The 14,283-nt window shown below is 42.0% G+C and overlaps 1 protein-coding gene across 9 annotated transcripts in view; it reads left to right on the forward strand.

The window, feature by feature from the left end:
* Nucleotides 1-14,283, forward strand: part of LOC124306499 (IQ motif and SEC7 domain-containing protein 1) — a 49,321-nt gene that overhangs the window by 30,736 nt on the left and 4,302 nt on the right. For 8 of the 9 annotated variants that reach the window (XM_046767302.1, XM_046767296.1, XM_046767304.1 and 5 more), the window contains 5 exons: nt 9,760-10,098; nt 11,206-12,160; nt 12,228-12,598; nt 12,864-13,519; nt 13,911-14,252. In XM_046767302.1, the coding sequence (XP_046623258.1) occupies nt 9,760-10,098; nt 11,206-12,160; nt 12,228-12,598; nt 12,864-13,519; nt 13,911-14,252 (2,663 nt within the window). Of the gene's footprint in view, nt 1-9,565; nt 9,580-9,759; nt 10,099-11,205; nt 12,161-12,227; nt 12,599-12,863; nt 13,520-13,910; nt 14,253-14,283 lie in introns of those variants that run through there. The other variant, XM_046767305.1, reaches the window with a different exon arrangement.

Raw genomic sequence — 14,283 nt, forward strand, 5'->3', positions numbered from 1 at the left:
GATATCTAAGATTTGATATTCTCCGTTCATCTAGGCGAACCGGAATAGTTAACAACTGACCGTTTTGTAAAAAGTTAATATAAGTAAGTAAAAAATGTTTGCTATAGATGTATGCGGAATATGCATTGAACAGGATTATTTTTGCTTGGTTAATGTACAGTTACGCTTGTAGCGTATGCAGTCCGGCATGTATGCGGACGGATACAACACACACACACGCGACGGGCAGGTGTGTCTTATTGGTCGGCTAAGAAATACATACGTTCGTACTAAAGCATTGACTTGAATAACAAACTGTTTAAGACCATCAAGCCACCGTAATCCATACATGGACGTCCGTCACACTCTGTGCAAGACTCATGCTTCTGAACCTACTTATCATTTAATTAATACATGCGCCATAAGGTACTGGAGAACAATAATTGTGGTAATCAGAACTGAGAACTTGACGCACGAAAACCCCTCGACAAGATGATCAAGTTTTATTTACGTTGCGCCATTTTCGAAAGTTTGGTCTATAAGTACAGCAAAAACCAAGGAATCCTTAACCTTAATCAATATAAGGTCATCGACAAGGTGGTGCGAAACGTTTCGAGCGGTGAAATGCTTGCTCATGTATTTGCAGTGTTTAAAAATACATACTGTACAGTTGTGCAAAACAGTATTAGATGGTATCTTTTCCTATTAGAACGTCGTGGAATACCTGCGCATGTGGCATTTTCGTGACGTAAGCTAACATGAATGGTCAGTTAGCAACCGAGTCGGATTGGTTATGATGATGTTATGAACGAAGAAAAGCTGGCCATCTGCTTAAGACTCGTTAGTAGCTGAATCCCTGCATATGATGCCTTTGAATGCAGCCATTCCGTGGAAAGACTCACCTTTACCGAGCCAATAATTGGCTTGACCCAACGGAATGATACGGCAAACAGTGGCTCACTCACGTTTGTCTGTTTTTCCGTCGTCCGTTGTCTAGATATGGACGTTGGTCTGTGTGCTCAATCTATACATGATGTTTAAGCGCACTTCAAGACACTGTAATTAACAGTACTAATTACGATCAGGTGTTGACCTAACTTTAACGATGGTTTTTCAAGCCTGAATTTCAGTCGAGACGAACCGCTCATTCGTTCCTCTGATGTCTACGCAAAGTTTCAACCGATGCATATTGCATTTGCGCAGTTTCTTAGATTCAGAGTAACTTGGTGAAAGAAACCTTGGATTAAAACTTGCGACTGGCTGCGTCTCGGAGGCGAGACCGTACGTTCACTCTTTACCATAATTATTCACATCTATACGCCACCGCCAACTCTTGATTACATAATATCGATGCCTTTGTATGGCCAGTCGCCATACTGTGCTAAATTCATTGACGTGATAATCTTTCGAAAGGATGGTTCGCCGTGTCGGTGAGTGCGCAGTCTCCTTACTGTATAGCTCGTTTTTCCGTATGGTGTGTGCATGGCCAGTTGACACAAACGTGCCAGCTAATCATTGATACGGAACGGAAGTGATAAACCGGAAGTAACAATTTTGTCTGCCGTGGGACAAGTCCAGCGGCAAAAGAGGACGCACTATCAATACTGTCACGTGGCTATATTAGTCGGCTTGTGGCAGTGGGGAAATAGATCGATGAAAGGTTTCGGAGTCAAGACACCGAGTGGCACTGTACAGTCACCGACGCAAAAGCGTAAAACATCTGGTCTTGTTTACACGAAAAAACATTCGGTGGGCGTGGATTTCCGATATTTTTTCGATTTTATTCAATTCGCCAAGTGCTTCATTTACACGTTTTACAGCATTTCTAAGACCGATGAAAAACTTCCATAAAATTTATCATTTTTAGCAATTTTTCAAATAAGATATGAAATTTTCAGTTATTAGATAATTCACCGAGATCCCCAACAGGAGAAACAGAAAATATTCTTTATGCTTTGAAATTACCAGTATAACGATATAATCCTATAACATCAATAAAACGGTTGAGCTTCACGGTGGCTAAGTAAATTATTTCCAGCAGGATCCTTGCTAGCTTTTAATGGCAATCAACGGTTGTTAATTGGTTAATGATAATTACGCGCTAAATGGTTGTGCCTCTCAGCCGTGATAATGGTTTCTACTTAAACAATTTTCGAGAAAGAAAATGCGTGCACGTAAAGAGAAATAATGGCAACTCAACAATTACAACGACATCAACAGTTTCACTGCAAATTGACAATTGAAACAAGTACGCGTAAATTGTGTGGTTTCAACTAACGAGATCAAGGTGAAAATTTTAGTTCATGTTGGTACAATTCGTTCGGCCCTGAGATTTTAATAAAAGAAATCACACGGCATATTTAACTTTTCTTGCTCTGCCTTTATGTTCACTGTGAACTTGTGCAGTAGATACTGGAAGTAATTTATTTACCTAACTCAATTTCACCAAGGTTTCTACATAGTTACTGATATCGTGAGTCTATTAATGAAACGAAGCCGTAACTGGACTGCGGTCATCGGAAATCGTGAAGTGGAACGGTCGAATATGGACGCGCCTCGTACTCTGCTACGAACGCAAAGCACGTGCACTTCAAAGTATACAATAGCTACTACATCGTCGTCGTCTACTGACTTTTACGTGTGCCATCGGTGTCTCCCGCACAAATAATCCCTTCGTTTGAGGCTCATCGGAACTTATTGCGACCGCTGAAACATGCATTGTGTTTTGTATTAGATGCTAACAAGTCCAATCAATAGCTAGAAATCCGATGCTGTTCGCTGACTAGAACGAACGGTAGTTACAGCTAGACTTTGAGGTTACTAGGAAATTACCAACGAATTAAATTACCAGCACGTTGCGTGCTCTAGTTCAATTCTTCAAAGGAGAGTTCTCGGTACATGTAAAAATAATCCTCTTCTATCACACCTGTGCTTCAAATTTACCATTCACTGACGCTAGATGATGAGCTTTGATCACCAAAATCATCTCAACTCTTGTTTTGTAATTATCAAAGAAAATTTTCCGCAATCCTGACTCTATAGCCATATCAAATAGTAAGTGGCACAACAAGACGTCACGTGTCAGTGGAGACGTATCGCGTGTCAGATATTATTCATTGCATTATTTCGTTCACTGAGTTGGTTTATACGATGCTACGGCTAATCGTAAGTTGCGAACATTCTCTGTGCTACGACATAAAACTAATGTCGGATGACGTCAAACGTCGAATATGTTTTCTTCAACGAATCGACGATGCAAGTGGATTTTTCGGTTCGTCAACGGGCGTTGAATCGCTGACTTTAGTATCGTTCATTGAAGAAATTAAAAATAACAGGTGGAGTTATGCCTTAACTCACTACATACAAGTATGGGGTACACTTCTGTGCGCAGAGGCATGTTTTACAACCTCGTAAAATGATTCCCATATCCGCAAATGTATGTCTACATAACCATTTATCAAAGTTGTAAATAGTGTTACTGGATGAAGCCATCTATCCAGTTAAGAAAACTGGCTGGAATCGAGCAGCCAGAAACATTCAAGCCACTTTATGTGCGAAACAAGGTATGAATTCATGTTTCTCGGACACATCAAACTGGCAAAGTGTAGGTAATTGGAGTTATTATGTGAATACTTAGTGTTATTTTAATCTTGAAAGAAGCATTGTAGAAGTCGGGTTATTACGGCAATTGGAAGTTTCTGACTTGATTGGCAACAACATCCGACCCCAATGTCCTTGAATTAACTTTGTTTCTTGCCAATCGACGGAATCAAGGTCTACGCGTGCTTAGAATATCATGAAAAACCCCGTTCCGATTGAAAACCCACAGGGGCGACAACGGGGACCAAGGTCATGGAAGTTACAGTAGAAAAACGATGTTTTAGGATATCATGTAGTACTGATTCGGTACATATCCAGTCGAGTATTTGAGGATATTTCGAATCTATTCCGGACTGTTACACGAGATTGGAGACCAAAATCCCCGGCAAAGATGGCAACTTTAATATCGACGTTGCGTTTTCCAATATCTGGACTCTCATGCTGATTAACAGATGTTTCCATATCCGGTTGTGCACTTGACGAGCATCCTTTATTTCAATAACACCTCGTGTACCAAGAACGCGCGTGGTGGTATCATAGGTACGTGTAGAATTAAAAACACAGTGAATATGATACCATAGCTGGCTTCTGCGGCGCGTGTCCAAGTACCAGGTGAGCCACTTCAAACCTGAAGTCACATAGTCTGAGGGTTCGTCTCGAGGATTTTCAAGAGCTTTACGTATTCGCGGCGCTTTGTTAGTGACACTGGATCGAAATAGTACCAACGAAAAGCGCAAAGAATTCGGGGATAAGTTGATAAACTGTTTGGTTTCATTGCCCTTTCGAATTTACGTCTGCCCTATTATCCGGAGAGACAAAATGGCAATCCATTTTGTTCGTCGACTCGGAAGTATGGAAGTTGTATTTCCCAGTTTACAAATTCACAAATAAAGGTATTAACGTTCAACCTATTTCGGTTTACGACTCAAACTTGTTTTTTCTATCCAAGGGCCGAATCGAGTCGAGTGTCTTGCGGCTTGTTCTTACTACCATCATCTGGTTATCGTCCGCGCGTGTGCCGCGATGTGATGAGTCACTTCTGTGCTGCCGCCTAGGCAGCCATAGGAGGGGCAGAGTGTTCGACACGTGCTATACGCTCGGCAGATGTTTTTTATCCCCACCATAGACTATGGACACGAATCTTCGTAACTGCACAGCGCGTGAAAGAACAGACTGCATCTATTGCAATCAATGTTTCGTATGACGAGGTAAATTCAGTCGATCCTGAAACATCCATTCAACGAATTAAATGGCTCAATTTTGACGGCATAATTATGAGTTGATAAAACACTGTAATTCAAGTTTTTTTCCACGATGACTTGATGAATATAAAAAGCAAAGATAAGAAGGGAATGAGTTCGGCAACGAATACATGCATCGAGCCAATGATTTTGTCGTTACGGGGATACCTTAATTACTGAAATTAAATTAAATGATGTTCGTAATCTCTTGAATGTGTCGTCTATTACAAAGAATTGACAGGTATGCGTCTACATAATTATACATAAGTAGTGTAAAAATCCAGAAAGGAAGTGTGAGTAAAACCGTATAAAAATAAAAGATGACCGCAAAGTTAAGCCCTTGGAATATATTGTCAGCCTAAAAAAACATTAGCCATCAGAACGGAGCTGAGAATAGAAAATAACACAACAAGGATTCCGTAACGATAATCCTGCAGGACCGAAAGTTATTCGAAAATGCAAAAGAAGATCGGCGATATTTTATAGATAGGTACGTAAACATATCTTCCTTCGTTGTTCAGAAACTAGGAGGTCTTGCGAGGGTTTAAAGATCTATTGTACTCTTCACGGACCCAATTTGTAAGAGGATTACCCGACCCAGGGTTTCAGATTTGTCGTAAGTTGGGAAGGTCCGTGGAGAATACGGGATAAGTATTTTATACTTACGTTTAGTCAGAAGTGTATTCGTAAAAATACATACCCGCATTATTCCTAGGCTGCTGTTAATTTTTCGATGCGTGTTCTTTTCTACTGCAACGGTGTTGAAACGGTATATTTATAAGTATAATACATACTCGCTACCTTACACGTACAAGAAGTAAATTATCTCGCAAATCGATTTGTACTTAAAAACTCATTTAGGTTAGACGTTAATTGCACCCTAATTCACGGTAAGGTTCACGGTTCACTGTTGCAGTAACGCTGAGAAGTCTGATTGTATAATACATGTAATAACCAAAGCGCAGGTGCTGGACTATCCTTCCAAAACATCTGCCTGTGATGATCAACATATTCATTTTATTTTCATTCTCGTCTGCGGTCCCTCTCGACGATCAGAGCTTCACGATACATTTCCGTGAAAATCTCGAGCCAGGTGCGATCTGAGAGAGCATGTGCTCCTGAGGTTGAGATGGCGGGGACGAGAAAAAAGAAGGAAGAGGGATCAGAGACCAAGTAAAGAAGCCTAGGAAACGTGCCACGAGACACAAACACCCAGCCGGCAGATGTTCTGTTCCGGGCACCTCGGTCTTTCAACTTCAAGTCCGGATTCACTTCGTCACAAAACCTTTTAAACTGCAAACTGGTCTAAAAATTATCTGAAATACTTTCAAAGTTATCGCTTATAGCGAGCTTTAATTGAAAAACCTCGAGCAACGGTACAACGCTTACTTATTTTCAAGCACGTATCACGATCAATTGCAAGTTAATTCTTAAGATGTAAAGCAACGCCCCAAAGTTTAAATATAATACGAATTGATATCGCGCCCACTAAGCGATGTATATACATAGAGTTACGCATATGTAACGGATACCATGTCCGCTAAAAGTGCTCATCAAAACAGAGTTCAAGAGTTATTCTTGTGCGCTGATCTCAAGCCCACCTACTTTAATTTATCCGCTAATAAACTGGAACTTGGAAGCTCAACGTCCAAAATTTTACCGGCACATTTTTTTACGCATACTTACAGAGTGAGATACTGTAATGTACTTATAACACATTGTCACACACCGAGTTCGTTATAAATTCATTTCAGCATTGAAATACCATGCGTCTCGTATATTCGGTATAAAACTAGATGATTGTATGGCACGAACTGAGTCCCCTTTTTCGGTGCAACTACCTGCTGACAAGCATGTGTTATACCATTGCATCCATACCTTTACCACCGGCGCCTTCTCTCGAGCATTTGTGCTCCTGCCATGCCCTTCAAGGGCCCTCTCTAAAGACAGCTGCGGCGCTGTTGGCCTTCTTCAGTCAACCGCCAGAAGTTGAGTCCTACGGATGGGCCATCACCGGTACCTTAAGAATCCTCGTGAAAACTTTTCTTCACTTATTTTCAATATACATACGTCCTAATAATATTATAGAAGAATATAAGCTACCGTGTGTTGTCAAAGGACATGAAATGGTTTTATAATTCAAGCGCGTTTTTAAACAAGTGTTGATAGTTATTTCCGAGTGTACTACTCTCACAGGACTATCGTCGTTGACTTGGTTTTTCTTGTTTTCGGTGACCCTTACGTCAGCTTACAAGATGATCATTTGTGTATCCGGATTTCTTGTTGGGTATGTCATAAATATAACATATACATACATACACAGCCGTAAATTCTCTTATCAATTAATATAGTCAATTATTCACGACACCAGCAGACACGCGTGTTGCGCCGGAAACATAGCATCGGCAGGAAATTGCGTTCGGCAATCACTTGAAACGGATATTAAAGCTCCAGAGCAGACAAGTTAATACAGAAATCTCACGTCCTGTCGATAGCAAGTTCACAATTGAAAAACCCGCGGCGATCACATGTCTAAATTTTTCCATGCGAAGAATTTCATTCACTTTTGCAACGTTTAAAAGTTTACGTGATATCCTCCTTACATAACTCATTCCGGGTATCTCATATCGCTTACTCATTGTCACATGTGTTATATCTATGTAAAGCGATAACAATATGAGCTAGTACTATGTTCAAATTGTACAGAGTCGTGTCTCTCGACAGGCGTTTCTTATCTCGCACAAAAACTGATGTTGCACTAGGCTTCAAGCTTTTTTTTTATGCCACGTACTTCAATCACACGTCACAAGTATCTAATACTTGTACTTTTCCTAGTGAAGGCAAAACTCAGGCATTATCCTTTTCTCGTGCGTCACTTTTGTTTTCCAAAGTTTGACAATGAAATTTTTATCTAGATTGTTATCTATGCATCGTAATATTGCTACCAGTACACGTTTGCCATGTTGTACTCACAAGGAAAGTATCTCAGGTCGATCTCTCCGATTTGATATCTTTTGTAATATGTTAAAGTAGACTAAAAATTAAACAAGGCAAATTTTTTTTATATACCATTAAACACTTTAAGGGGGGAAACCACCCTCCAAATTTACGCACGTTAAGGGGCGATTGGGCAGTTTTTTTTGTTCTCTCTCAATTGAGAAAATCACATTTTTCATTTCTGGTTGTGAGAAAACTTTTGCAGTTGGATTGGTTAAAAAGTGTTATTTTTTTGTGGTTGAAACTGCCAAATCGCCCCTCCACATGACTTACTTAGGAGGGTGGTGTCACGCCTTTAAATCGTTTAATTGCAGATGAAAAAAATTCGCGTCGCTTAGTTTTTAATTTCCTATTACATATTACAAAAGAAATCAAATCGGAGAGATCGACCTGGGATACCTTGCTTATCAGACCAAAAATATAAGCTGGGAAAAGAGTGGAATTTGATCGTGAAAACGAATAAGCGATGTAGCCTTGGGAAATCGATCTTTTTTTTCATTACCCTCCTTGTAATTCGCGGCGAACAAAGGCCCTGTACTCTGTACTAAAAGCCTGGCAGCTTTATTCCTTTGTTCTCATCTTCAGCCACCTTCATGCCTCTATCCTTTGAAAACGTGACGGGAAGAGAGCCTCGTTCGTCGTAGACGAAAATGGATTCGAATGCGCCATCATTTTTCACAAACTGAACGGATGATGATATTTCCTGACCAGGAAAGGTTAAGGCATTACTTAGACTTCGAGGAATGGAGCCTAGGTTGCGAGGAAAAGGTAGCTTCGTAAAACCAACGGGAAATCGCGGGAAAGAGGGTCGACAATGTTCTTACAAAGACCCATACACCTTTAAGGGATCGTCTCAGTGTGACACTCCGAAAAATCACTGATTTTCGCGAATTTTTTTTTTAATGTTCACATAAACTAATCGGTCCGGTTTTTTTTTCATAAATAAATACGTTTATGAAGAATACAGAATGATTTTTTTAAAGTTTATTTATTGAGTGCATCATTGTTGTATAAATTGTTGTAATTTCACGTGAAAAAAAAAGGTGCTGCACGGTTTCCACGATGACGGCCGCAATTTTGATCTGAAAAAAAAATTTCAAAAAGATTATTGATCTGTAGGAAAGTCGCTATCGCGCTATGGAGGGTTTTTTTTTTTTTTTCAAATTTGACAAAATGGCGGCGGTTTGAACAAAAAGTGTCGAATGTGGCCCTTTTTTTCGACAGTTTTTCGTAAAAAAAAATAGGAAGTTTTCAAAAAAAAAAAAAAAGCTTCCATAGCGCGATAAAGAATGACGTTTAAAATGTTCTCCCGAAATTGGAACTAGATATCTTTAAAACTCTTTCTTTGAGAGTGGAAACCGTTTTGAAAAACACCATTCTGAGAAAAACGCGTTCAAAGATTGAAGTTGGAAAAGTTTATATAAATCGTTTACTTACGATCAATCGGCGATGCCAGGTCTTGATTTTTTTCTTGGGGGTTTCTCTCGTACGTCTATCCGTGGTGGATGTCAAAAACGAACTGAAATGCCTGGACAGTTTATTCTGCAAGGTTATAGAACCTAAGCATCTTAGTACTCGCGCAGGTAGAAAACCCGTTCCCTTTCTACAAGAAACGCTGTAGCGACCGTAATAATTTGAATTTTGATTTAAAAATTTGAGAGAATGTTTAGAACAGTGTATACTATACGATAATGCAAAAAAAAAAAAAACAATTTTTTGAAAATTTCACACTGAGACGATCCCTTAAGCCGCTTCAAATGAAGTACCTGGGCAAGCACTGACATGCTTGCACCTTGTTTTGACATTTAATTTCTCAGTCGAGAAGAAAATTTCCTCCGTCATGAATTGTGCAGATGCGTGATCTGATCATTTGCCAGTTCACGTTCGTTTGTGATTCGGACTTTCATTGGTTAACCTGCAATACCTGTTTTCGATGTTACAGTTTTCCACAAAAAATGGATAGGCCATCGCACAGCACCAGTCTTGGGCAAGTTCATGGTGCGGGTTCCCACGGGATGTATTCTACCGGAAGTCAGTCGGCGCTCTCTACTTCGTACATCACAGGACAGTCGTACATCCAGGGCCAGAATTATATTCACACGTCGTACCCGGCATCAACGACCCAAGCATTTCCACACGCTGGATACTCGCAACCACAAAGCTATGGTGCTATGGTCCAAGGCTATGGTGGGCAACCTCAGTCATCTTACCAGCAGCCACTGCATAAAAAGGGCTCCGTCAGAAATGGCGACGTTCTCAAGCGTTGCAGACTTCAAAACCCGTAAGTTTAACTCGCCATATCAAACCTTGATCAACTGTTTCCTTCAACTTCACATTTGAAAGTATAAGAAGATACGCGTACGGCAACGCGCGTCAGATGGTTGACTTCACACGAACACGAGATCCCACCTGATGCATTAATCATTCTATCATAGTTTCAAAACAACAGGGAATACGGGGGAAAGGCTTTCAGAGCTAATTTTAAATTCCTCGAAATGTATGCCTGTATAGATTGAACTCGTTCAGAATGCTGGCGCAAACTTTTTTCCCGTCAAAAGTTAGGATTGCCATTACAAATTCCACAATAAACGTGTGATTGTTAATTATTGAACGGCACTGTAGTAAATCGCTCGAGACTGCATTTTACCGTGATTTCACTTACCGTAATGTTTTGCATTTACTCTCGCACAGTTGCGAACTCGAGAAAAAAATATTTGCACAAATTTTAACAACCACATTGCTACGTAAGCAGTAATTAGTTCGACGTCAGCGTGAGCTCGACGAGCTGTAGCGGGTTTTTAAGTAATTATTAGTGGTTCGATGCACAGTCCTTGGACGAATGTAATTTTATTCGTCTGTTAGTCTGGTGTGCGTTACCTTTTTTCTTTTTATTAGTAAACCATTGCAAAATTTAATTTTTTTTTTTTTTGTTTTTTATACGTAATTATTTTGTTCAAAAGTTATCGTTATCACCAAATGTCATGTGTTCTTACTTGCGTTTATCTGTATCACAGTTGGACGTAACATTTCATTATCTCAAAGTCAGTCTCCTGTCGCACTTCTCGCGTTCAAACTAGACCCGCTAATTGTCAGCTGTGAGAGAAACTGGAATCAGATTTTTCGGCATCATTGTCACGGCAGAAATAAACTGGAATAAGAATAAGATATTAATTCACAAACTCGAAGTTGTTATGTTTGCCTCAACACTCAAGAGACTGTTTCTTCATATCCGTTAAAAATGAATGTTTTACCTGACGTTCCGTGCATGTGAATATTTATCTTACGAATGTACAACTCGCCAACGAATCCCTCCTCGTTTTTACGAGAGTACAAAGTGATTTTGATTATTATGTCATCAATAACAAATAATCTCGTGTCTGTCGAGCAGGTACGAGCTCTCCCAAGACCTGCTAGACAAGCAGATTGAAATGCTGGAGCGAAAATACGGCGGTGTAAAAGCTAGAAACGCAGCTCTGACAATCCAGCGAGCGTTCCGCAGGTATACACTGCTGAAGAAATTCGCGGCGATCACAGCAATGGCCAAAGCAGAAAAACGACTCAGCAGACGTCTGCAGGAGACAGCTGAGAGACCAGGAAGCGCGATGGAGAATGAGAGAGTCGCTTACCACAGTCAGATATACATACAGCAAGTCCAATCGGCAAACAATCGACCAATGCCCATCAGAAGTATGTCGTTGAGGGAAAGAAGGCACATCGACAATTCTCAATCGTCCGCTCATATACCGAGAAGTCAGAGTGGCCGCTGCGAGATCCAAGCTGGTCCCACTCAGTCCCCGGCCGTAGGGCACCATCAGAGTAACCACAACTTGCATCAGAACAGTCACAACGTGCATCAACTTGGCCGTCACACGCCTTCGCTGATGCCTAGCCCTTGCGTAAGACATCAACAACCTCCTCCGAGTCCGTGTTGGGACTCGAGTTCCCAGGGTAGCGGGTCTAGCATCCATTACTACAACCCTCAAGAAGCGCTGTGCGGCTTGAGACAGGAGACGCCACCTAGAGATATGCATAGAACTCCGTGCACGTCTCCGTCGACCCCGCAGAACCTTCAGGCCCCGCCGCCTCAGTCATGGGGCAACAGTTCCCAGCCAGGATCCGGGAGCAGAGTCAGGAATTCGGGGAAAAAAGTACCGCCGGAAGTCCCGAAGAGAACGTCATCGATAACTTCCAGGTCTATGGAGGGTAGACATAACGGGCTCAGCAAGAGTGTTGAGAATGGAAGTCTGAGCTCTGTCCAAAGCTCTGGGAGCGACTCGACAAATTGCGAAAGTTCCGAGGGTGACGCTCACAGAGGTTCGCCGATATGGAAACACAAAGGAATCGTAAGTTTTCTGTGAAGTCTCCCGGGGCTTATTCGGGTTTACCAATTTTCTCTTTATCTCATTTCAGTCGAGTTCACCCGAACACCAAGAATGCGGACACATAACAGAGAGCAGCGGTCCGATGAGCAGCATAAAAGAACTAAGTCATTCGCACGCCAGCTCCGGCTACCAGCTCCCATTGATGGATGATACGGAAGCACCACCGCAAACAAGTTATAAAGTTTCGGAGACTGTCAGAAAACGCCAGTACAGAGTGGGGCTGAATTTGTTTAACAAAAAACCGGAGCGGGGTATCAGCTACCTAATCAGGCGAGGCTTTTTGGAAAACAGTCCCCAAGGTGTCGCCAGGTTTCTGATCAGCAGGAAAGGATTGTCCAAACAGATGATCGGGGAGTATCTTGGAAACCTCCAGAATTCGTTCAACATGGCTGTTCTAGAGTACGTACCTGATAACATTTCGCCTTTCCGCAACCTCTTGAGACGCGTCTATTTACACAAATGTTGAACGGCAGCGGACTAATTTGCGTAATCACCGCGGAGTCAATTATTTACACCGAGCCTCATGCTCGACGTCATAATCTGGTTAAATATTGTCTTTGCTCACCGTCTACTAACTTCGGTGCGCATTTGAAAACAACGGTCTTACATCCAAAGGATAAGAATTTCTCTTGTTTTACTTTAAGCATCTCAATTGTGATTTCAGGTGCTTCTCTCACGAACTGGATCTGTCGGGTATGCAGGTCGACGTAGCCCTTCGTAAATTCCAAGCATATTTCCGCATGCCCGGCGAGGCACAGAAAATCGAACGTCTGATGGAAGTGTACAGCCAACGGTACTGTCAGTGCAACCCTGACGTAGTCGCTCGTCTACGCTCGCCGGATACGGTCTTCGTATTAGCGTTTGCGATAATAATGCTGAACACCGATTTGCACACGCCAAACTTGAAACCCGAGCGAAGGATGAGACTCGATGATTTCATAAAAAATCTACGGGGGATAGACGACTGCGGAGATATCGACCGGGACATACTCGTTGGGATATACGAGAGAGTTAAGGCCAACGAGTTCAAACCTGGTTCGGACCATGTTACTCAAGTGATGAAGGTCCAGGCAACGATCGTTGGCAAAAAACCAAACATGGCTCTGCCGCATCGTAGACTCGTGTGCTACTGTAGGCTGTACGAAATACCGGATATCCACAAGAAGGAAAGACCTGGCGTTCATCAGAGAGAAGTATTCCTCTTCAACGATCTCCTCGTTGTGACGAAGATATTGAGCAAGAAGAAGAGCAGCGTCACTTACACATTCAGACAGAGTTTCCCACTCTGCGGTATGGTCGTTACTTTGTTCGAAGTTGCACGTGAGTATTTTATTCATTCGTCAATGCAGTCGATTCTCTCAATAGGGCTGGTCATGGGGGTGTAGGGGAGGATATTTCTAGAATTAGTATACTCCCACCGACGAGCTCGGCCTGCATTTATAGCGCTTTGAACTGAGACGCTCGCAATTCGGCCGCCAAAAGTCCATAACAGTTTCGCTATTTCTTCCAACATTTCACTTTTGTTGCCGCCCTATTGCGAGAGTATCTGGCCAAATTGCGGCTACGCTTTGGTCAACTGGAATAGTCGTGGAAGCTGCTGAGCTCTTTTTAGTAGAAGCGGCCCTATTGAAAGAATCGACTGTAATCCGTTTTCTGATAGTAGCGGAGTGAATTGAATCTGACTGATCCTTTCACATTGTTTGTAAATCAGATTATCCTTACGGGATAAGATTGTCCCAACGCGTCGACGGTAAGGTGCTCGTGACGTTCAACGCGAGAAACGAACACGACCGCTGCAAGTTTGCAGAGGACTTGAGGGAGTCGATCAGTGAAATGGACGAGATGGAGACACTGAGGATCGAGACGGAACTGGAAAGGCAGAAAAGCAGCCGCGGGGCGAGAGGTAGCGCCGAAAATCGAGACTCCGGCGTTGCGGACGTCGAGGTTTGTCCCTGTCCCGGAACTTGCACGGAAAGAACTGAGGCGGTGGATCTTGATACGCAGCTGAAGAGGTCCGCGCTGAGTAATTCACTATTGGATATCCACGAGCAGTGTGAGTTATCAATTTTGTCACATTCATCATG

This window comes from Neodiprion virginianus, chromosome 5 (assembly GCF_021901495.1).
Source record: "Neodiprion virginianus isolate iyNeoVirg1 chromosome 5, iyNeoVirg1.1, whole genome shotgun sequence".
In the NCBI taxonomy this organism is placed as follows: Eukaryota; Metazoa; Arthropoda; class Insecta; order Hymenoptera; family Diprionidae; genus Neodiprion; species Neodiprion virginianus.